This window comes from Chiloscyllium plagiosum, chromosome 29, assembly GCF_004010195.1.
Source record: "Chiloscyllium plagiosum isolate BGI_BamShark_2017 chromosome 29, ASM401019v2, whole genome shotgun sequence".
Taxonomy (NCBI): domain Eukaryota; kingdom Metazoa; phylum Chordata; class Chondrichthyes; order Orectolobiformes; family Hemiscylliidae; genus Chiloscyllium; species Chiloscyllium plagiosum.
The window spans coordinates 23233361-23256455 of NC_057738.1; the positions used below are offsets into that span (position 1 = coordinate 23233361).

At 40.8% G+C, this 23095-nt stretch overlaps 1 protein-coding gene across 1 annotated transcript in view; it reads right to left on the reverse strand.

Moving 5' to 3' along the window:
• Window positions 1-523: 523 nt before the first annotated feature.
• The window catches only part of LOC122564432 (nucleotide-binding oligomerization domain-containing protein 1-like), a 33854-nt gene continuing 11282 nt past the window's right edge, over window positions 524-23095 (reverse strand). Inside the window, exons 4-11 of the mRNA XM_043719279.1 lie at window positions 20707-20790; window positions 17668-17751; window positions 17486-17569; window positions 15786-15869; window positions 12227-12310; window positions 11480-11563; window positions 4285-4368; window positions 524-1458 (exon numbers count right to left, since the gene is read on the reverse strand). Of these exons, the coding sequence (XP_043575214.1) occupies window positions 1389-1458; window positions 4285-4368; window positions 11480-11563; window positions 12227-12310; window positions 15786-15869; window positions 17486-17569; window positions 17668-17751; window positions 20707-20790 (658 nt within the window). The 3' untranslated portion in view covers window positions 524-1388. The remainder of the gene's footprint in view (window positions 1459-4284; window positions 4369-11479; window positions 11564-12226; window positions 12311-15785; window positions 15870-17485; window positions 17570-17667; window positions 17752-20706; window positions 20791-23095) is intronic.

Consider the following 23095-nt stretch of genomic DNA (forward strand, 5'->3'; position numbering starts at 1 on the left):
ACATTTGTCATTCACCTTGTCTATGTCCTTCATGATCTTATAAATCTTCATAAGGTCATTTCTCAACCTCTTACTCTCCGGTGAAAATGACCCAGCCTCTCCATATAACTCAAACCCTCTAATTTCGGTAACATCCTTGTAAATCTTTTCTACATCGTCTCCAATTTAATAATATCCTTCCTATAGCAGGGTGACCAAAACTGTACACAGTACTCCAAAAGTGGTCTCACTGATGTCCTGTACAACTGTAACATCATGTCTCAACTCCTATACTCAATGGTCTGAGCCATGAAAGCAAGTGTGCCAAATGCTGCCGTTACCACACTGTCTATGTGTGACACAACTTTCAAAGAACTATGTACCTGAATCCTTAGGTCTCTCTGTTCGACAACACTCCCCAGGGCCCTACCATTAATTGCATAAGTCCTGCCCTTGTTCATCCTACCAAAATGCAACAACTCATATTTATCTAAATTAAACTCCATCTGCCACTCCTTGGCCTATTTAATCACGATCCCTTTGTAATCTTAGATAATCTTAATCCTCAACTTCACTATTCTGTCTTTTTCCCCATAGGCCTTGATTCCCTTATTGATTGAAAGTCTGACTATCTAGCCTTGAATAAATTTCCATTATATAATATTCCATTCAAAGCTCTGAGGAGATTACTTGGAAATTTTTCTAAACAATGCCGACTGCACTATATAAACTGCAAATGACACAAGTTCAGACTGTGGTAGAATGGCCTTCTGATGATATGTTAACGACCACAATTGCATAGTCAGAGCTTTCCGTGCTGATCAGAGATCAATACTGAGCAGACAGTATAGATTACTGGTCTTGAACTGAAGCAGGCTATGATTAATTACAAACAGATCTTTACCTCCAACCAGAAGGCATTCTAAGGTCAGACTGCTTCCAGGAATGCTTGAAGAAGGAAGTCTTGCACCCATACAAAGCTCTAATGATCTCACGAATCCCAAAGTATTTAACAGTCATTTAAGTACTTCTGAAATATGATCATTATGAAATGTAGGAAACAACAGTCAATTTTCATATAGAAACATCCCACAGACAGCAATTAAATAAAAATATCATATCTCTTTTTGATTAAGTTATATATGAACCCTTCCCTGCTCTTTGAATTAGTATCAGAGAGGTAAAACTGGCTATGATTTAACATCCCATCCACAGATAATACATTATCAATGATACACACCCTTCACTAAATGATATAAACCCCTTTACTTCTGCTCTGGGAGTGTCAGACTATATTGTATCCTCCGGTCTCTGGAGATGCACTTGAACAAATCACCCTCTGATTTAAAGGTGAGAAAGTTATGAAGGTGTCCCCATGGTGCTGCAACCGTCACTGCTCCGATAATGGCCTAGATGACGATGCGTTTGTCTTTCATAAGATGACTGGCATCGTTTGGTGGAATCCAGTTATCCTTCAGGCTGGAACAGTAACAGCAGATCATTATTCATTTGCAACTTTTCTCATTGATCAAACCCTGATAGAAATTCATATTGTATGCAGTCATGGCAAGACCATATAGTCACTGATGTTCTACTGATTCCCAGAAGAGTGAAATCATTAAAGTTTCTGCTTCTGTACTAGATCCAACTACTGTTACAATTATAAATCAGAGGTTACAGGTTTGGCCAAATTGCAGTCCTCTGCCACCTGGCACTGGTTAGTCTTTCCTCTGTACACTGGTGTATGGAGAAAGGCTTGCAAGTGTCCTCCCTCTGGTATCAAGGTGCAGTGGTTTGAAACACCTCTCAATCAAACTGACCCAGCCTCAGAAAACAAAAATGCATCATATCTAGGGTGTAGGTTTGCTCGCTGAGCTGTAGGTTTGATATCCAGACGTTTCATTACCTGGCTAGGTAACATCATCAGTGGTGACCTCCAAGTGAAGCGAAGCTATTGACTCCTGCTTTCTATTTATATGTTTGTCCTGGATGGGGTTCCTGGGGTTTGTGATGATGTCATTTCCTGTTCGTTTTCTGAGGGGTTGATAGATGGTATCTAGATCTGTGTGTTTGTTTATGGCGTTGTGGTTGGAGTGGCAGGCCTCTAGGAATTCTCTGGCATGTCTTTGCTTAGCCTGTCCCAGGATAGATGTGTTGTCCCAGTCGAAATGGTGGGCTTTTTTCGTCCGTGTGTAGGGCTATGAGGGAGCCACCATTTCGACTGGGACAACACATCTATCCTGGGCCAGGCTAAGCAAAGACATGCCAGAGAATTCCTAGAGAATTCCTAGAGGCCTGGCACTCCAACCACATAAACAAACACAGATCTAGATACCATCTATCAACCCCTCAGAAAACGAACAGGAAATGACATCACCAGGAACCCCACCCAGGACAAACATATAAATAAAAAGCAGGAGACAACAGCTTCGCTTCACTTGGAGGTCGCCACTGATGATGTTACCTAGCCTGAAACGTCTGGATATCAAACCTACAGCTCAGTGAGCAAACCTACACCCGAAACCTCAACCTGAGCTACAAACCTCGCAAATACATCATATCGTTATGAGATATGCAAACCATTCAGAATATTCTGGAGCTGTGAGGAATTGAAGATTGACCTTCTAGTCATTAACTGTCAGCAACCGAGGAGAAAATCATATTCTTAAAGATTTTGAGTTTTCTTTGAAATTTTCCTTCATCTGTTGTTAATATGTTGGAAGTGGGACAGAGCAAAGAAGGCTGTTTGATCAATGGTCAAGAATCAGAGTTGAAAAGTGTGGTGCTGGAAAAGCACAGCAGGTCAGGCAGCATCAGAGGAGAAGGAGAGTCGATGTTTTGGGCATAAGCCCTTCATCAGGAATCTGATGGTCAAGAACCATCCAGTTGAATAGGGAAGTCTGGGCACTGATGATGGGCATCGCAGGTGACCAGTGGTGAGAAAATGGCAGTTGTTCATCCACCCAGAAAATGCCAGCCAGAGCTGGTGATCTTGCATTATGCTGTATACGCTTTCAGTTATCTGGTGCTGAGCTTGTCACTTGAGGTTTATGCATGGCTGACAGATAATATTTTTGGCAGGTGGAATCTGGTAGTTCTCATGCATTCAGCCGATTTAAAATCCCTCAAGGCAAGAAACTTGTTTTTGAACCACGTTTGGAAATTCACTTCCAGACTTGTTCAATTTGCCTCTTTACTAGTAATGTGATTGAAATTTGTTCCAGCATAAGGCTTACACATTTGCCATGATGGTCAGCGAAAGGACAGAAATTCATAACTTTTGAACCCAACTTCCTGAGTCCCATTTCTTCGTACTTCCATCATTTAATAATTCTCAGTGTTTTTTAATAAATTGCTTTCAAAAGCTAAAAGACATTCAATTGTTACAATAGAATGTAACACCAGCTTTCAAACTCATTTGCATATGAATTTTGCACCATCGTTCCTTGATAAAATAGGAAAGAGAAATACATCATGTAGAAGTGCTCAGGATCCAATCATCCTGAAGTCTTTTATAATGGATTAGTTTGCAAAGGCAATGGGTGCTTACTTCATACAGATCTGAAGGTCTCAGCCTCTGCCATTTACCCTGATGGGAACAAGATGAAAAAGACCAAGATTTGTTCAGTTCAATATGTACTATGTACACTCATCATAATGGAGTTATTAACTAATCATGGTAATTAATGTCAACAAGAGATCCAGGATTTATACAGATAAAGATCAACTTCCAGCAGTGGAGGAATTTGGAAACTTAGGTCCAAAATCACCACCTTCCTCCAAAACGTTTGTCATGTCATTAACATTCATATGCCATGCCAACGTATTATTTTCTGAAAAGAATGTAACTTCATACTGATCCCTGTATGGGGAGAGTGTGAAGCAGTGAATTGTTAATACTGCACCATCTCACTCAGGAGGTAGGAATGGCATACCGAAACCAAACACACTGTCTGTCTGTATTGAATTAGCTGATCTCAGCTGGAGTGGTAAGGAAGGCGCTACAGTGACCGTTGAGCATTTCCTAATTTCATTGCAATATTCCAGGCTATGGTCAAGATATCAGGATGATGCACCATTACATAGCTTATGAGGTGGGTTAACTTATAAAGATAGTTGATAGTGTACTGACCAGGAATAGTGCCTGATGGTGGGTCTCTATAACTTGAAGCGAAGGGAAAGCAAACTGATTAAATAATGTAAAATGGCCAGCCATCTGTTCTTATAATCTAACTGTCATAAATGTTCAGTACCGAGTAGATGCTGACTGATAAATAGAAGTAGAGAAGGATGTTTTTGCCTTACCAGATTTCATTTATGGTGGTGTTTTCTCTGAGTGACTGAAGGAGGTATGTGGCTCCATGGGTTGTTATCTTGTTTTGAATCAACCTGCAAAATATTTATTACATTCCTAGTGATTTTCCAGTGTCCATGGATATAATATATAAAATATCATTCCCTACAAATGGTACTACTGCAAAGCTAGTTGTTCATCTTCTAGTAGCTATTACAGGGACTGTTCTTACAAGAAAATAAAGTAAATGTGAAAGGGCAGGCTGGGGTGCATTGAAATGGAATTGGAGGATATGGATATACCAGCACCACATGGGCTGTACCAAATAAAGAAGATGGCCCACCACCACCTTTTCAAAGGCACTTAAGGATGTGCAGCAAATCACACTATGTGAAAGATTAAACAAAATATGAGATAGAAATATCAGAGTAAAATATAAGTGATTCAAACTTGTGTTATCTGCAAGAAGATCAGTCAAAGGATTGAGAACCTGCTGACTGCACAGGAAATCTTCATTTTAGTTGAGAGGTTGAATACACAGGCATGTGATGCGGGATGTACATAGTTTGTGTAAATGGTGAGGCTCAATGTTCTGCAGATATGATTAGATTAGATTTCCTACAGCGTGGAAACAGGCCCTTCGACCCAACCAGTCCACACTAATCCTCCAAAGAGCAACCCACCCAGACCCATTTCCCTCTGACTAATGCACCTAACACACTATGGGCAATTGAGCATGGCCAATTCACCTGCCCTGCACATCTTTGGACTGTGGGAGGAAACCGGAGCACCTGGAGGAGGCCCACACAGACACAGGGAGAATGTGCAAACTCCACACAGACAGTTGCCCGAGGCTGGAATTGAACCCGGGACTGTGAGGCAGCAGTGCTAACCACTGAGTTCAGGTTCCATTTCACTGTTGTAGAAGAAACATTGATCCCTCTCAGTGAAAAGATCTCTTCTATTAACGTAGCCTCCAGAGTGCAGGTATGGGAGGTGTCATGAGCAGCGATCAGGCCCTTCGCTGTAGGCTGAACAGGAACACCCTTTCTTGCTGTACTGTTCTATGTTCATTTCCAGGTACATTACATTTTTGAATTCCTTTTGTGGATGTGGACATTGCCTGGCTAAGCCAGGATTTGTCCTTGAGAAGGTGGTGGTGAGCTGCACTTCTTGAATTGCTAAGTCCATGTTGTCAGGGAGGGAAATGTAACATTTTAGCCTATTCACAATGCGATTCAAATCTGGATTTTTAAAATTCATTTGTGGGATATGGGCATTGTTGGCTGGCTGGCATTTATTACCCGCCTCTAGTTACCCTTGAGAAGGTGGTGATGAACTGCCTTCTTCAATCGCTGTGGGTTGACCCACAATGCCATAACGGAGGGGATTTCTGGATTTTGACCCAGTGACAGTGAAGGAATACTAATACACAGCAGGAGGGTGTGTGATGTAGCAGCATCTGCTGCCCTTGTCCTTTCATGTTGTAGAGATAATAGGTTTGGGAAGTGCGATGAAAGGGAGCTTGGTGAGTAGCACATGGTACGCAGTATACTAACTCTTGGCATTGTGCAATGGTGGTCGAGTGCATGAATGTTTAAGGCAGTGTGTGGAGTGCTGATCAAATAACCTGCATTCTCTTGGATGATGTCAAACTTCTTGTATGACGCTTGAGCTGCACTCATCCAGGCAAATGAAGCTCTCCATGATGTTCCTGACTTGAGGTCTGTAAATGGACAAAGTCAGAAGTCACGCGACACCAGGTCATAGCCCAACAGGTTTATTTGAAATCACAAGCTTTCAGAGCACTGCTGTTTCCTCAGGTGAAGTCAAATAAACCTATTGGACTATAATCTGGTGTTGTGTGATTTCTGACTTTGTTCACCCTAGTCCAACACCAATACCTCCACATCATTGTAGATGGACAGGCTTGGGAAATCAAGAGGTCAGGCACTTGCTGAAGAATTGACCTGCTCTTACAGTCACAGTATTTCTATATATGTACAGTTATGTTTCTGACAAATGATAACCTCCAAAATATTAGTAGTGGTAATGGTGATGCGCTGACAGTCAAAGGGTGTTATTTAAAAATGGCCAATATCTGGCATGTGTGGTGTGAATGTAATGTGCACTTTTCAGCCCAAGCATGGGTGTTCCCTGGATCTACATGTTGTTATGGACTCGCCCAGACCACTCAAAACATTCTTGAGCAGGCAACCAGACCATAACTTTTGCAATTTGTTTCGCTAAGCGTACAGTGTAAGTTACCCGGAGTAAGCTGGCTAGATTGACCACAAAGGTTTAACATAATGAAACATAAAGAACAAAGAACCCCTACAAAACTCAGTCTATCCAAACTAGACTTAATTATGTTGTTCCGAATATACACACCAGTCCCAACAAACAAACCCCCTTAAAGACCAGTAAAATTAAAATGGAACAGATGCTTACAGGTTGAAGTTAGAAGGGTAGAAAGAGAGAGTGCGTGTTCACACAGTCCACTGCTAAATTTCCAACTAGTTCTTTACTGAACTGCTCAGCTACAGAGCTGACCACTCCCCTTTCATTACACAGGTCATTTGAGCTGTAGGGAGTGGTTGAATAGGCTAGGGCTGTTTTCCCTGGAGTGTTGAAGGCTGAGGGGTCACCTTATAGAGGTTTATAAAATCCTGAGGGGCATGGATAGGATAAATAGACAAGGTCTTTTCCCTGGGGTAGGGGAGTCCAGTACTAGAGGGTATAGGTTTAGGATGAGAGGGGAAAGATATAAAAGAGACCTAAGAGGCAACTTTTTCCACTCAGAGGGTGATACATGCATGGAATGAGCTGCCAGAGGAAGTGGTGGAGGTGAGCACAATTGCAACATTTAAAGGATGTCTGGTAGGGTATATGAATAGGAAGGGTTTGGAGGGATATGGGCTGGGTGCTGGCAGGTGTGACCAGAGTGGGTTTGTATAGCTGGTCGGCATGAACGAGTTGGACCGAAGGGTTTGTTTCCATACTGTACATCTCTATGACTCTGAGGTCTCTTCTAAAACATGACCACTTTGGCCTGAAGTCTCATCTGTTTACATGTAAACAAAAAGGCCTCTCAATACCCTTTAATCTCTGTACCAAATCAGTCTAATCAGCACCAGGAGATGATTAGAACCCCTCTGAGAAAAACCAAGGACACAGTATCCTTGAGAAAAGGAACAGCTATTCGATAAAAGGGGCCAGCATTGTGACAATATTAACACCGATGTCTTCAGTATCTGAGGAGTTATCGTTGGTACTGAATAGTGTGCAATAAATGGCAAACATTTTAATGTCTGATCTTACAATGGAAGGAAAGTCATTCATGACGCAGCTGAGAACATTTGCATGTTGAATGTTACACTGTGGAACTTCTACAGCAATATCCAGAGGCTGGGTGATTTGCCTCCACCTTCCTTTGTGCTAAGTATGACTCCAAATAGTGAAGACATTTCCCCCTTGTATTCCTATTGACTTCAGTTTTACAAATGCTCCACCATGCTACGCTTGGTTAAGACCGTAAGGTATTGGAGCAGATTTAGGCCATTCAGTTCACGGAACGCGTTGACCACTCGATCATGGCTGATATGTGTCTCAAGCCAATTTGTCTGCCTTTGCCTCATGAACCTTGATCCACTTACCAATGAAGAATCTTTCTATCTCCATCTTAAATACATTCAATGACTTGGCTTTCACAGCTTTCTGCAGATTCCACAGATTCACTGCCCTCTGGCTGAAGAAATTCTTCCTCATCTCAATTCAAAAGGTTCATCCCTTCACTCTGAGGCTGTGCCCCCCCCCCCCCCCCCCTCCCCTCCACGTCCTAGTCTATCCTACTAGTGGAAATATCTTTTCCATACCCACTCCATCCAGGCTTCTCAATATTCTGTAGAAATCTCCTCTCATCCTTCTGAACTCCACCCTCACCCACTCCACGTATGACAAGCCCTTCATCCCCAAGATCATTTTTGTAAACCTCTTCTGGACCCCCTCCAAATGCCAGCATATCTTTCCTTAGGTACGGGGTCCAAAACTGCTCACAATATTCCAAATTCAGCCTGACCAGAGCCTTATACATTTCTTTGCAGAACATCTCTGCTCTTGTTTTCTAGCCCTCTTGATATGAATGCTAATCTTGCATTTGCCCTACTGACTGCTAACTGAATCTGTGCATTAACCTTAAGGGTATTCTGAACTAGAACTCCAAAGTCCCTTTGTGCTTCAGATTTCTGAAGCTTTCGCTGTTTAGAAAATAGTCTATGCCTCTGTTCTTCTGATGAAAGTACGTAACCTCACACTTGCCCACGTAGCATTTCTGCCAGATGGAATACAATCTTGATGTCAGCTTCATTTGTTCAGCTCCTTTGTCCGTGTTTGTGCAGGGCTGTAGAGATGCCAGGAGTCAAGTGACTTTGGCAGATCCCAAACTGAGCATCGGTGAGCAGGTTATTATTTTGTTAGTACTGTCACTTGCACTAACATTTTCAGCTGCTTCATGAGTGACTTTCGTTCCATTGTAAGATCAGACTTTGAAATGTTTGCCACTTATTGCACCCTGTTCAGTACCAATGGTAACTCCTCAGATACTGAAGACATCTGTGTTAACATGTAGATCCAGGAAACACACAGGCTTGACTGAAAAGTGCAAGTAACATTCACAGCACACATGTGCCAGATATTGGCGATTTTTAAATCACTCCCCTTTACTGTCAGTGCATCACCATTAGCACTCCTAATATTCCCGATCACTTTGGTGATAAAGAATAGGCTAATGGGCAGGTAGATAGTTGGATTAGATTTGTCTTGTTCTTTGCGGCAGAACATATCTGGGAAATTTTCCCATTGTATGGTAGATGGTTTAGCTATACTGGAACAGGTTAGCTGGAATGAGGTTGGTTCTGGAGCACAGGTCATGGTACTGCTACTTTTTTTTTTAATCAGGGCCCATTGCCTTTGTTGTCTTTTGTGCCTTGAACCATTTCCTGGTGTATCATGGAGAGAATTGATTTGTCTAGCTGGCTAACTGCTTCAGGGCAACTCAACTTTTCAGAAGAGAACCTCAATTAGACAGATGTAAAGAATTAACGCATATTTCAGGCCTGGGTAGCAGTCTTCTCTTGTTTGTCCTTACTGACATGGAAGGTGACGCATTTTGAGCCAAACATTTGTGTACACTTCCAATCCGCCATTTTGGAAACCTAGCTACCAGAGAAATAGTTGATACTTGGACCAAATTCTAGGATGGCATTAGCATCAAGCTAACAAAGGGATGGATAAGGTAATAAGCACCTGATTTTTTAAATGGTTAGAGTTAATGAGAATGTAAGAACTCATGATAACAAAAAGGATGCAAAATTATCTTCAAGCTCATGTGATTATGACTTCAACAACAGTTTCTAAAGTGCCCACATGTTCTTTTGTAAAGGGATTTGGATGATTGCCTGAGTACGCCAAACGATAAATGAGCAAGAGTGGGATTTGAAACAGAAAAGACTGGGAACACTGAGCAGGATTAGCAGTATTCAAGAAATTCCAGCAACCAATGCTCTAAACTGTTAGTCCTCCTTTAAGACCAGGAGACAATACAAATGCACAGTATTTAAAATGCAGCATAACAAGGAGCAAGGGAGGACAGAGGGTAAGAAAGAGCTATGCTCATGGGACAAGAAAGGCTTGTGAAGTCTTGTAATTGAGGGAAAGGAGGTAACTAAATGGCAGGCAAAGTGTCAGCAGGAAGTCTGATAAGAGAAGTCAAAGAAAGCACATGTGCCAGATACAGATTGTCTGTGAGAGATCGTTGGAAAGAAAGGTGTGGAGAAACCAGCAAAATGGGGAAGATGGATGGTCCTACACATCCAGTAGAAGTAGGGTGAAAGGTAGGTACTGTCATGGCAAGGTGCTACCTCTCACTTAGTTTCCAGTCTGGGACATTCACTGGCCAGTGCAAACCTAACAGTGGGATAAGTTTATGGGATTCATCTGCAATAAGAGGCACTGGGCTGGGCAGTTAGAGGAACCTCGATTATCCGGCATTCGATTATCTGAATTTCGGATTATCCAGCAAGATCGCAAGGTCCAGATGCTTGGCTAAAATATGTTATCTGGCATTCAATTAATCAAAACAAATACTCCCCGTCTGTGTCCTTCTGCTAATCAAGGGTCCGCTGTACTCTGTTGTGATATTCAATTATTCACAAAACCAGTCACGCAAAGATTGCCAGGGAGAACTGCTATTTAAATATTACAGCGAGCAATGGAGGAGCACAAGATATGAGTGCTACACCTTCTGTTCCTCTGGGTTACAGGTGATACTGCAATTGAACCAAGCACTGGGTTCAGCAGTTGAGAGAATGTGTTACCATTTGAATCGTTTGAACACAATGGGAGAGAAGTGGAGCAGAGCTGAATGGATCAAGAATGGGTTTAGAATATGCTGTACTGCCCTATTTCTGTGATATTTAAGTACAGCTGTTCCTCTTGCTTCCCAGCTTCAAGCTAAGTCAAACTCCACTGTTTGTTTCTTCATATGTTACTGTACAGAACCCAACTGCTTCAGAGAACTTATTTATGTATATGAAAATATTTTTATGAATAAAGTATATTTTTGAAATGAAAAGGTTTCCCAGTTTCAGGCTAGGTACCTGCTGCTAATTAAAGTTTTGAACTTGGAAAGAAAACTTACATTCTTGCCACTCAACAGAATGTTCAAGTCTATCTCTTCAGTCACCTATTCTTAAGAGTTCCTGAACTTCTGACTATAACCTGGCTCCTCTCAGTGCACTTTGTGAAGCACCTTAGAGTATTTAAAGGTATGTAATTGCAAGTGTTTGAAAGGTCTAAAGGACATCCTTAAAATCACTGAGCACCTATAGTCTTCCAGGGTGCAGAAGTCCAAAATTGTATCTGTGCCTTTGAGCTCAGAGTGCAAATATTTTCCAATGTCAGAAAAAGTCTGCAGGTCAGCAGTAAGGAAATGCCATTTTCGTTCTGCATGGATGGTTGAGCTCTCAACGTACATTGGAAGAAAGCTGGAACTAAACAAGATGTCATTGCACACAGTTTCAGGAACTAAGCAACCAAAAGCAAAAATCCCTTACAGTGATTTTTATGACAGCTTCAACCCATGGCATCAGTCCTGTGATGTGACAAGAGTCTAAGATCTCATTTCAGAGGCATAGTATTAAATATTACCATAACTTTTCCAGAGATGTGTTAACTCTTAGCATTTCACCAAAGCTTTCAGCTGATGCATCATCTAAATCATTTTGAGTCAACCTGCAAAACACAGAAAGTCAATACCGTAAATTCAATATTTGTATTTCTGATCAGAATCTCCCTGCATGATAATTCCAGGTTCATAAACCTCATATCCAATTTATAATAAATGTTCAAATACATGGATCATTATTAATCCAGAGCATTCATCACTTTAAACAGAATAATATTATTAATACATTTCTTTAAATTTGATATATACTTATAGCCTTCTGTTCAAGTTGACATATGCCATTATATTGAATGTGGATTAAGGTTAAGTTATGAACTTGAACATAGTTCTTGCATTTGCAGTAATGTAATAGTCCTTAGTAAAAGGGAAACTTTAAATTAAAATGCATATATATATTTGTACCCTAAGAGATGTACTGCATGGAAACAGACCATTTGGTCCAACTTTAAAATGCCTTCTTTTTTTACTTTACTCAGGTTCTGCATATTCTTAAATATCAAATCAAGGTTTCATGCAAAATCCATAATTATGATGAGAAAATCTTATGAATATCTGACTTTTATCCAAGAATTTCAGATGAAATGAGCAGAAAAGTCACTTTTTTTTGCTTGTTGATTTGTTTTTTTTTAAATTAGTTTTTGCTCTGTGATTCCTTCCATTTTCAACCATCAATAAACATTCTGAGCAAGTCAGTAAATGCCAGTTAGTACCAGAGTATTTTTAGTGAGCTGTTCTTGCAGAGTGCCTTCGCCAGATGTTTGCTGCCCTCTGATGAGATTTGGTTTGCTGCGAGGCTGGGAAAATATGAAAACAAGTGATTTATTTTCTTTTCTAGTGAATTCAGGCCCTGACCAGTCTTAGAACTCCATAAAGAAACAAAAGTTTTCATTGGCATTTTGCCCATTCCCTTTCAGCATTCCAATGGACTGTTGCCTCTGACATTGTGGACCAGTCCTTTCTTTGCAAGTGCAGAAATTATAACCCCTTCCCTTCCCTTCCCACCATCCAGGTCCTCACACTCTACAAGGTAAAATCGCAATTTATGTGTACTTCTCTGAATGTGGTGTCATGGATTTACTGGTTGCTATGCAATCTCCCGTACACAGAGGAGATATCAGATTGGACCTGCTTTGTGGAACACCACCACATCCACAAGCATGACACTGAACTTGTAGTCTTTTAAACCTCTTCTTTGATCTTGTTCTATCTTCAACTCCTACACTGGCAGCGTGTTATCTTTCAAATGGGCACATTTACTGCCTTTCAAACTTTGGTTATCATCTGAAACTGTTGACCACATTGTCTTCATTTGTTTCAGAGGGCAGCTGCTTCCAGTGTTTCCCATTTACACTTCTACCAGACTCACTATTACTTGTCTCATCATCACCACTTTCAGACTTCTTTGTCCTTCTTTTTGCCTTCCTTTTTGTTCTCCTACTTTCCATGCCCCTGTACCTGCTTAAAACCTGTTTCATCTTTAACTTTTAACATTATGGGCAAAAGGCCTCTGGCCTGAAATATTAACTCTGTTTGTCTCTCCACACGATAACCTCCATTTTCTGCTTTTTTAATCTCAGATTTTGTAGCGTCGACATTTTTACATTAATATAGAATGGTATGTAGTAAAGCAAGTGTGTCATCAGTAAGAATTTGGCAGCAAGCCATATAAAGAAATGATAGACTGCATCTTCTGACATCCCGAGTGGCAAAATCTGAACTTCAGTCTGTGATCTGGATCAGGGCTCCATTTGAAGTCCTGATGTGCTCACGTGCACTTTAATTGCCCATAAAGTCTCTTCTCTGCATTGGGGAGATAGGATGCCAACTCACGGAACATTTCAGAGAACATCTCTAGGGGAGACATACCAAATAACCACTGCCACCCCCCCCCTTCTAATCTGCCAAGGACATGCAAGTCCTGGGCCTCTTCCACAGCCAAATCCTAGCCACCCAATGACTGGAGGAAGAGCACCTTATCTTCTGTCTTGTGACCCGTCAGCACACAGCATCAATGTCTATTTCACCAGTTTCCTCATCTCCTCTTCCTTCACCTTATCCCGGATCCAACCATCCAACTCAGCACCACCCTCTTGAACTGTCCTACTTGTCCATCTGCCTTCCCACCTATCTTGCCTGTCCCCCCTCCCCCACATTCCTGATGAAGGGCTTATATCCAAAATGTCCATTCTCCTGCTCCTTGGATGCTACTTCTGCTGTGCATTTCCAGCACCATACGTTTTGACTTTGATCTCCAGCTTCTGCAATCCTCACTTTCACAAAATGTAAACATCTGATAAAGTCTGACTTATGCTTCCTGGGACACCACATGAAGATACCGTACACTGATCTCAGTATCAGAGATTTGGACTACATATGCATTGCTCACCCAGATATTTACCCTTTAATATCATGCAGTGTAATCTCTGTTGTGACTCAGTGATTAGGCAACATAACTGAACTGCCCATCACCTCTCTGCTAACCAGAGTGAACTCTCTCTCTCTATCTGACTGCATCCCCCCTCAAACTAATCTGAATATCTTCCAACTCACCACATCGAGCTCCCATCCAAATAGAATTAGCTATATTGTCACGTGCATACAGTAAACTTACAAGCTACCAGTTATGCATTCATAAGCACAAATTCTGAGGGAAAATGTAGAAAAATAAAGAAATAAAAAGTCCAGCAATAAATTAGAAAACCAGAGACATAAATATTCAGATTATCAATCCTTTCAACCCAGGCTGGGCTGAGCTTCACCTCGGGGCTGGAAGTCCGGGTCCATGCTGAGGCCAAGAGACATTCTTGCTGCCATTTTATCCGCTCACACAACCACTAAGAGATTCGAAAATTTCAAAACTTACCTGAATACAGTAGCTAATGTCAGAAGAACTAGGCAAGTCCTCTCTTTTCCTGTCATTTTGTGCTCGCCCATGTTCCTCCTGAAAGGCTTTGCTGAGCCATTGCTGCTCCAGTAGGGATCGGAAGTCCAGGCCAAAACAGTGCCAGCTGGTCGAGGTGCAAACATCTTCCTGGCTAGTGGCAATGCACCAAGTACTGAAGCTAACTGGAAGGTTCAGATCTATGGTTCATGTGAGAGAGTGGGGAGGTCTTGCTGTACTTTTCAAAGTAGGCTAATGACACTCATTCTAAGTGCTGTTTACACTGCTGCTTCTACAAGCAATGTGGGGGATGTTACAACAGACACGATGGAGCCTGGGGTCTGAACAAAGGGAGATTCAGCTGGCAACAGAAGCTGTTTGGTCTATGGACTGGTGATGAGTTGTTGATGACAAAGGCTTTATTTTGTCTACTGCCAACTATGTGATTGGTTCCCAGGTAGCTTAGCAGATTTTGGGTGTGAACAAGATGATCAGAAGCCTTTGGATACCAGAAAGGAAGGTGCAGTTTTGTCTCTGTAGTAGTAAAAAACACCTAAACCTCCTGCCACAATTTACCCTTTTAAGTTAAACCTTCTGGAAGATGCTTAATATCAATTAATATCAGTTTCTTGAAGGTTAATCTTTCCTGGTCCTTGTTACTACAGAACACAGCCCTTAGAAACTTTAAACCACAAAAAGACTTCAGAAACTATCAGCAATAAATATTTACCTGGCTTTACCTACTACTTACCAATCAGCTCTCTCCTTCGGAGCCTCTACTCCTCCGTTTTTTGTTTGATGTCATGGTTTTAGTACAATTAAAATATTCATTTAAAAAAACCTACAAAGGCTTCTCAAATCCATTCTATACGTTCTTTGCACAGAGAAAAAAGGAACAAATGACATTATAATTTGACATTCCACAAAGCTACTGTGCAGTTGCAAAAAGCAAAGATATTCTTAACCAGAGCAGGAAACATATTTACATAAATTTTGAGGCAACTTAGGGTCTGAGAACGGTCACTCTTTGTTTCTTCATAACTAGCAGGAGGTCCTTCCCACACCTCCTCACTGTGATACTAACTGTAAGGACATTGTTCCCAGATTAGATATCATGTGGTCAAGTTTCCTGAACACCACCAAGCTGAATTGGATATGCGGAAAACATGTTCTTCCAGTACACTTTTTAAAATGCCCTCCTGATCCTTTGACAATGAGGGAACATTAATGTTCTGTTCTTTTGTTCACCCCACCTCACGTTATGACATTTTGGTAAAAAGTATTTTGATGTGATGGTGTAGAATAGAACATTTCGATACAGCATTTAAATGCCTCTCTAACCATTTAGCAAAATATACATGCAAGTAACATGATTATGAATTAGTTACCTCAGATTCTTCAAACTCTGGTGATTTTCCAATGCCTCTGCAAAGGCTACAACTCCTCTGTCTCCTATTTGATTTCCCCAGAACCTACCAATAGTTAAAACTCAAATTATTTGATGAATTCTTTGAAATTTCCAATCTGCAAGTAAACTAGCAGAGATACTTTAAAAAAAATTCCGTTTAATGATGTTCAATATAATTGTTTTGTATTTATGGTTAAGAAACAGGGACCTACCTTTTATATTCTCAAGATCTCCCAAAATATTTAGCAGAGGATGAATAATTTTCTGAACAGCAGTCATCATTAAAATGTTAAAGTGGCAAATATGGTGACTGATTTGCACTTGCCAACGAAAATTGAATATGGTTCTTCAGCCAGTGCCATCAATAACAATTTCCTAGCTGTCAGCTTGGATTATTGTGCTCAAGTCTCCAGAGCAGAACTTGAACCTTTGAATTCAAAGGCAAGAGTTCTACCACAAAGCCAGGCGAATATTGACCTGTACTGAGTCTAATTCTAATTTACAAGGCTCTGATCTTGTCTTGGTGAACACGAACATTCTCACAATCTGCTCTTCAGCTGGCCAGCTTTTCTGTTACATCAAATCCTTTTTACAGTGAGCTGATAATGAAGGAAAAGATTAACCAGCTACCCTAACACTGTGAAATAAAAGAGTGACTCATCAGAAGGAATGTCAAGGTTAATTTTGTTCTCTCTCGTTCTTATTCTCTGACTCACAGGATGGTGCTGAACATGTGCAAGATGCATACAGGGAAAGAAAAAGAGACAGACGAGAAAACATTTTATTCCCATAATCTCTTGTTTAAATAGATCATAAATCTGAAAATTCAACTAATCTTCCATTAGTATCTCAGTGTATTTTCCAATCCTGCCAATTAATTTCTACTTCTGTAAATTATTTTCTGTCAAGTTAATTTCAGGATTGCAAATATTAGCTTTGAAACACAAAACTGAAGAAACAAACAGTAGAATATGACTTTGTGTCTGTGGTTTCTCTTTTTATTGAGTTTCCATGAATGAAAAAATAATGAGCTGTCAAAGCCAATTATCAAAGAAATACATTTGATTTCTTTATAAATTGGCCAATCAAGATATGTCAAATTTCGTAGAACTGTGCCATACTAATTAAAATCATAATTATGAGTTTTAATCCCTTGCTTTTCATAGATTTCTTTTATCGGGAGTTTCTATTGGATAAATCTCAGGGGAGATCCCTGTTATGTTTTTCCAATATGTTAGATCAAGTGGCACCAAAGGGTAATAATATTTTTGGCATCTTTGAGTCAGTATGTACTTTAGCTCCTACATCTGGTACTTGTAATAGAAGGATGCTGCTCCCATCCCTCCTTAGGTTTGGGTATAAAGGCTTTTTGGATTGCAGTATTGGACAAAGAACTATTAGTGAAGGAGGAAATTTTGCCTAACAAGATATAGTTTATTGGTTGATGTGAGTTAGTTAGAGATTGTCACTAAGGCTGCTGGGAGAGTGTGATGATAGGTCTATGCACTCTGAGATCCAATGCCGTCCTCCTGATTTGTCCACTTGAGACTGTATGACATTATTAGGTTTGGTAGAGCTTAATGCAATCTCCAACATTAACCCATTTTGAACTATTTCTTCTCCAACACTCTGCACCTGCAAACCTCCCAACCCTCCTGGGTAGTCTGCTATCCAACTTACCCAATGTCTTCAATGGTTTTACTTTTTTGGATTGCTTTAGCTAAGCAAGTTCCTCCTTCATGGGTGATCATGTTTTCTCCCATCCTATTTGAAGATAACATCATATGAAAAAGGAAGTGGTTCTTTGGAAGTGTACTCTTATGAGGAGTAACAGTTTTTTTAACCACAATAGCGTGACTCACCTTAAATTGACAAGACTGGAGCAAGCTTCAATCAGTTCAGCAACATCCCTTGCGCCAACATCACTAATATAATTCTTATAAAGTCTGAAATAGAGTTAGTGGCATGGATATCAGCCATTCAAAAACCAATTTTAAACAAAGAAAAGACTGAGGTAATTGTGGTCACAAAAGCCATTCAGCCCATTAGTTCATCCACCCAGACACACTCTACAATCCCCATCTCTAACTGGTGTAGCTAATATTTTCTCAAGTGATTCCAGTGATGTCATAAAACCATGAGATATTACAGTGTTGAAAGAAGCCATTTGGTCCATCGTGCTGCTCATGAATGAGCGATTAATCCCAATCTTCTATTGTTGCCTGTGCTGGAGAGTTTCAGTTATTAAGAGAGATTGAATAGACTGGGACTGCTTTCCTTTGAGCAGAAGGGATTGAGAGGGGATATAATTGAGATGTATAAAGTTGAGGGGCAGAGGTTGGGTAGATAGGATGATTTAAGTTAAATTAAGAAGATTTAGTGATGTAAGGAAAAACTTTTTCACCCAGAGGGTGATGGGAATCTGGAACTCACTGATGGTGGGGGTGGTGGAGGCAGAAACCTCATAACATTGAAGAAATATTTAGACATGCATTTGCGGCACAAAGGCTATTGGCCAAGTGATGGAAAGTGGATTTAAAACAGTTAGCTGGTTATTTTTAACTGACGCAGACGCAATGAGCTTTTCTGTATGCTGTAAACCTATATGACTCTATGACTTTTCCATAGCTCTTTTCCCTTCCAGTATATTTATCGAATTTCTTTTGAAAGCTACCATTCAATCTGCTTTTACCACCCTTTCGGGGATTCATTTCAGATCATCAAACCTGTATCCTCATCTCCCCTCAGTAATTTTGCACAGTATTTGAGCATTTTATCACCTGGTTGCTGTAGTGGAAACATGTTTCTCTTTGTTCCCTCAATCAAAGCCAGTGTTTTGTACATGTTTACTCAATCTTCCTGTAATTTTCTCTGCTCTCAAGAACAGCCCCAACCCATCTCGACACGTAGCTGAAGTCCCTCAGTCCTCGATTTGGCCTCTCTGACTCTGCCTGACAGTTCATGTGCTGATATTCCCTTTGCATGATGAATTGTCTTTCTAACCTCTGTTCAGTTCTTCCAAAGATTGCCATAATCTGTCCCAAGTTCAAATTCACTGATTTTTTTTCCCCCAAACATTTAATTATTGTTGTGTCTCAGAATAGTCAAATGCTGTCTCCTAAAAGCTGCATCCATTGCTGAACACTAGGGGGCTTACTTCCCTAACATGCAGATGCAGTCAGAGGCATCAATGTGGTGTAAAAACAAAGCCCATTTTGTGAAATACTATTCAACCATGCTTGCCTTTATTGGTCAGTGCATTGAGTATAAAATTTTGAAGGACATTTTGCGGCTGACGTGACATTGGTTAGGCCACTTTTGGAATACTGCATTCAATTCTGGTCTGCCTGCTATAAGAAAGATGGTATGAAAGTTGAAATGGTGCAGAAAAGATTTACAAGGATGTTGCCAGGTTTAGAGGGTTTGAGCTATAGGGAGAGGCGGAATAGGCTGAGGCTGTTTTCCTTCGAGTGTCAGAGGCTGATGGGGTGAATCAATAGAGGTTTATAAAATCACAAGGGGTATGGATAGGATAAATAGCCAAGGTCCTTTTCCCAGAGTAGGGGAGTCCAAAATTAGAGGTCAAACATTTGAGGTGAGAGGGGAAAGATTTAAAAGGCACCTGAGGGGCAACATTTTCATGCAGAGGGTGGTGAGTGTAAGGAAAGGAACTGCCAGAGGAAGTGATGGAGTCTAGTACAATTACAACATTTAAAAGGTAACTTGATGGATATATAAATAGAAAGGGTTTAGAGGGATGGGACCAAGTCCTGGCAAATGGGACTAGATTAGGTTAGGATATCTGATCTGCATAGACGAGTTGGATTGAAGGGCCTGCTTCCATGCTGTACATCTCTATGACTCTAGAACAAAATGTTGATGAAGCAGGAGCTCCAATCAGTGATATAAACTAAATGGCCATCATTGAAGATTGAGGGAAGGATTGAAGATCAACTGAGATCAGGGGTGGTGCGATGAGATGGGGAGGGAAAGCTTTCTCAGTATAAGTTCACAAGCAGCTTATAAAGAATTGATTTCTAACTTGCACACCCCACCATGCTGTGTGTATTGTGAATTACCCACCCAGTAGAGGAGCCCCTTGAAGTTCATCCCACTGACTTTACGGGAATTGATTTCTTACAAAGGTAGAGTACCCCAAATGTATGAATTTCAGCAAGAAATTTCATTCACATGTGAATGAATGACTACTTCCTGTCCAGGTGATTGTAAATCTGACCTCTCAAACCATCAGCTCTCATTATGCAAAGATCTTGTTCACATCCCAGTGCAGGTTAACACTCATCAATCAATAGGTGAACCATTGCATTTTTTTTCTCTTTCAGTTTAGCTTACACTTATTTCCCATTAATTTGGTTTCTAAGGCATGAGCTAGTAGATGGGATGTTTCCATATAATCTACCTGTCTGGCCCCTTTGTTGAAGCAAGCTTTTATTGATATACCGGCTTTCATAATGTCAGAACATCCCAAAATGAATTGCAATACATTGCAGGATTCCTGCAATGGAGCAAATGTGGCAGCCAATTTACACACAGTTGGCTCCTACAAGCAACAGTGATAAGGCTACTGTAGTGATGTGAGCTGGGAGCTAACTATCAGTCTGGACACAGTGAAGATCTCCTCTGTTTTTCTTTGAGAAATATGATTATGGAATCTTTTCAGACCAACTGAGAAATCAAAGAAGGTCTTGGTTTAGCCTTTCATTTGAAAAAAATGGAGTCCTTTGTCTTGCATCCAAGCCACAGAATGCAGCATGTGAACATATCAGCATGTGAGCAGATGTTGGAAGAAGCATAGCAAAAACAAGAGAGCAAAGACACAATCTACGTTAAAGAAACATTGGACCATAGACCCTAGGCATACTATGGTCATATGTTCTCACCCGAGTGATCTGATCTTCTGATGCTTTTTGAGTTCTTCTACCAAGATGTGAACTCCTTGGTCTGTGATCTGATTTACACTCAACCTGTTTCATTAAAAAAGGTATGTCAGATGTGGACTAATTTGTCATTAACTGTGGTTTCAATTAAAGATGCTATTTCATGAGTAACTTTAGGAGCAAAGCTGAATTTTGCCAGTGTTATGGTGATGGACTAGGGAGGAAGAGGACGAGTAATACGGCACGGGAAACCATGAGGATGAAAGCCCGATATCTTCCCATCTCCATGCTATAGTACCAGCAGTGGGAAGGTCAGGAGTGTGACCAGTCAAGTCAGTTAAATATCTGATTAATTTCTCACCCTATCTACACTTTGCCCTCATCAGAAGGACCCACTATTACATGGGGAGACTGCCAGGCTTAACTCGAGCAAACTCACAGTGGGTTTCCAGGGATCGGTTTGGTGGCGTTTGGTTTTATGACTGTTTCATGACTCTAAGAGAGGACCCTTCCAACAATGCTGACCCCTGCTGAGTGGCAAAGGCCATGCCATTGGTTTATGCATGTGCCCAATACTTGCTGAACAGAACTTGTCTGATCTTTGAGGGTGCATTGAGCCCTTCCTTTCACATGCTGCTGTCTCATTTGTGGCCTCCACTAGTCATGCTACTGTGAAAACTGCCAGCTGTATGCATAGCCCAGCAAATCTGCCGTGCTCTATCAGGCCTCAGTCCTGGTGGCAGTCTCTTCATTGGCTAGTAATTGCAAAATGCCATTTAAGGACCCTGCTGTCATGGCGCCAGCTCCTGCTTTAAGGAATCTTTCAATACTGACAAAGTGGGAAGCTGATGATCTCCTGGTGTTATTGCTGGATAATTAATCCAGGGACCGAGGTAATGTTCTGGGGACCTTAGTTCAAATCCTGCTATGACAGATGGTGGAATCTGGAGTTCAGTAAATATCTGGAATTCAGAATTTAATGATGACCACAACACCATTGTCAGGAAAAAAAACCATCTGCTTCACTCATGTCCTTTAGGGAAGAAAATTGATGTCCTAACCTGGTCTGACCTACATGTGACTCCAGACCCATAGCAACATGACTAACTCTTAACTGCCCTTTGGGCTATTTAGGAAGGGCAATAAATGCTGGTCTAGCCAGTGACACCCTCATCCCGTAAATTTTTAAAAACACTCATCCCATAGATGTCTTTAAGAAATCAAAATACAACTTAAATCACCCAGAAAAACTATTTAATAATATTGCATGAGCAAAAACATTTTAGAAGTATATTTTATCTTAGTTTGAGTATACAGAGTATAATTCCCAAGCTGATATATAACTCAATATAGCGAATAATAAAGACTGATGATTAGAGTTTTAGAGAATCATACATCATGGAAACAGACCCTTCGGTCCAACCAGTCCATGCTGACCATGTCCCCAGACTAAGCTAGTCCCATCTGCCTGTTCTTGGTCTTTATCCCTCCAAACCTTTCCTATTCATAACCTTATCCAAACGTGTTCTAAATATTGGTAACTGGACCTGCAACAATCACTTTCTCTGGTAGTTCATTCCACACACAAACCACTCTGTGTAAATAAAAAGATTGCCCCTCGTCCTTTTTAAATCTTTCTCTTCTCACCTTATATAAATACGCCCTAGTTTTGAACACCCCATCTTAGGGAACTCACCCTTGTCATTATTTATGCCCCTCATGATTTTATAAACCTCAGTAAGGTCACCCCTCAACCTCCTATGCTCCAGTGAAAAATGTCCCAGCCTTTCCAGTCTATTTTTATATCTCAAACACTCCATTCCTGGCAACATCAGAGTAAGTTTTTTCTGAACCCTCTCCAGTTTAATTAAATCCTTCCTATAACAGGGCAGCCAGAACTGCACACAGTGTTCTAGAAAAGGATTCACACATGTCCTCTACAATGGCAACATGATATCCCAACTCCTGTACTCAAAGGTCTGAGCAATGAATGCAAGCATGCTAAACAACGTTTTAACTAACCTGTCTACTTGTGATGAACTATATACCTGAATCCCTAGGTGTCTCTGTTCTACAACACTACCCAGGGCCCTACCATTAATGGTATAAATCCTATCTTTGTTAGTGTAATGGATATTATTGGATAACACATAATGGATAAAATTTTGCCCAGAGAAATGGAAAGTGGGAAGAATGAACAGAAACAGTATAAACTGAATGCTACAATGTTAGAGGAAGTTCAGCAGCAGAGTGTCCAGGAGGCATGAGTATCCAAATTGTTGCTGAGTACAGGACACAATGAGAAGGCCATTCTTTTAAAGGAAAAGGATCAAGCAGAATCTTTGACATTATTAATAGGGGAAGGAATAGTATACAAGGGCAAGGCGTTTGT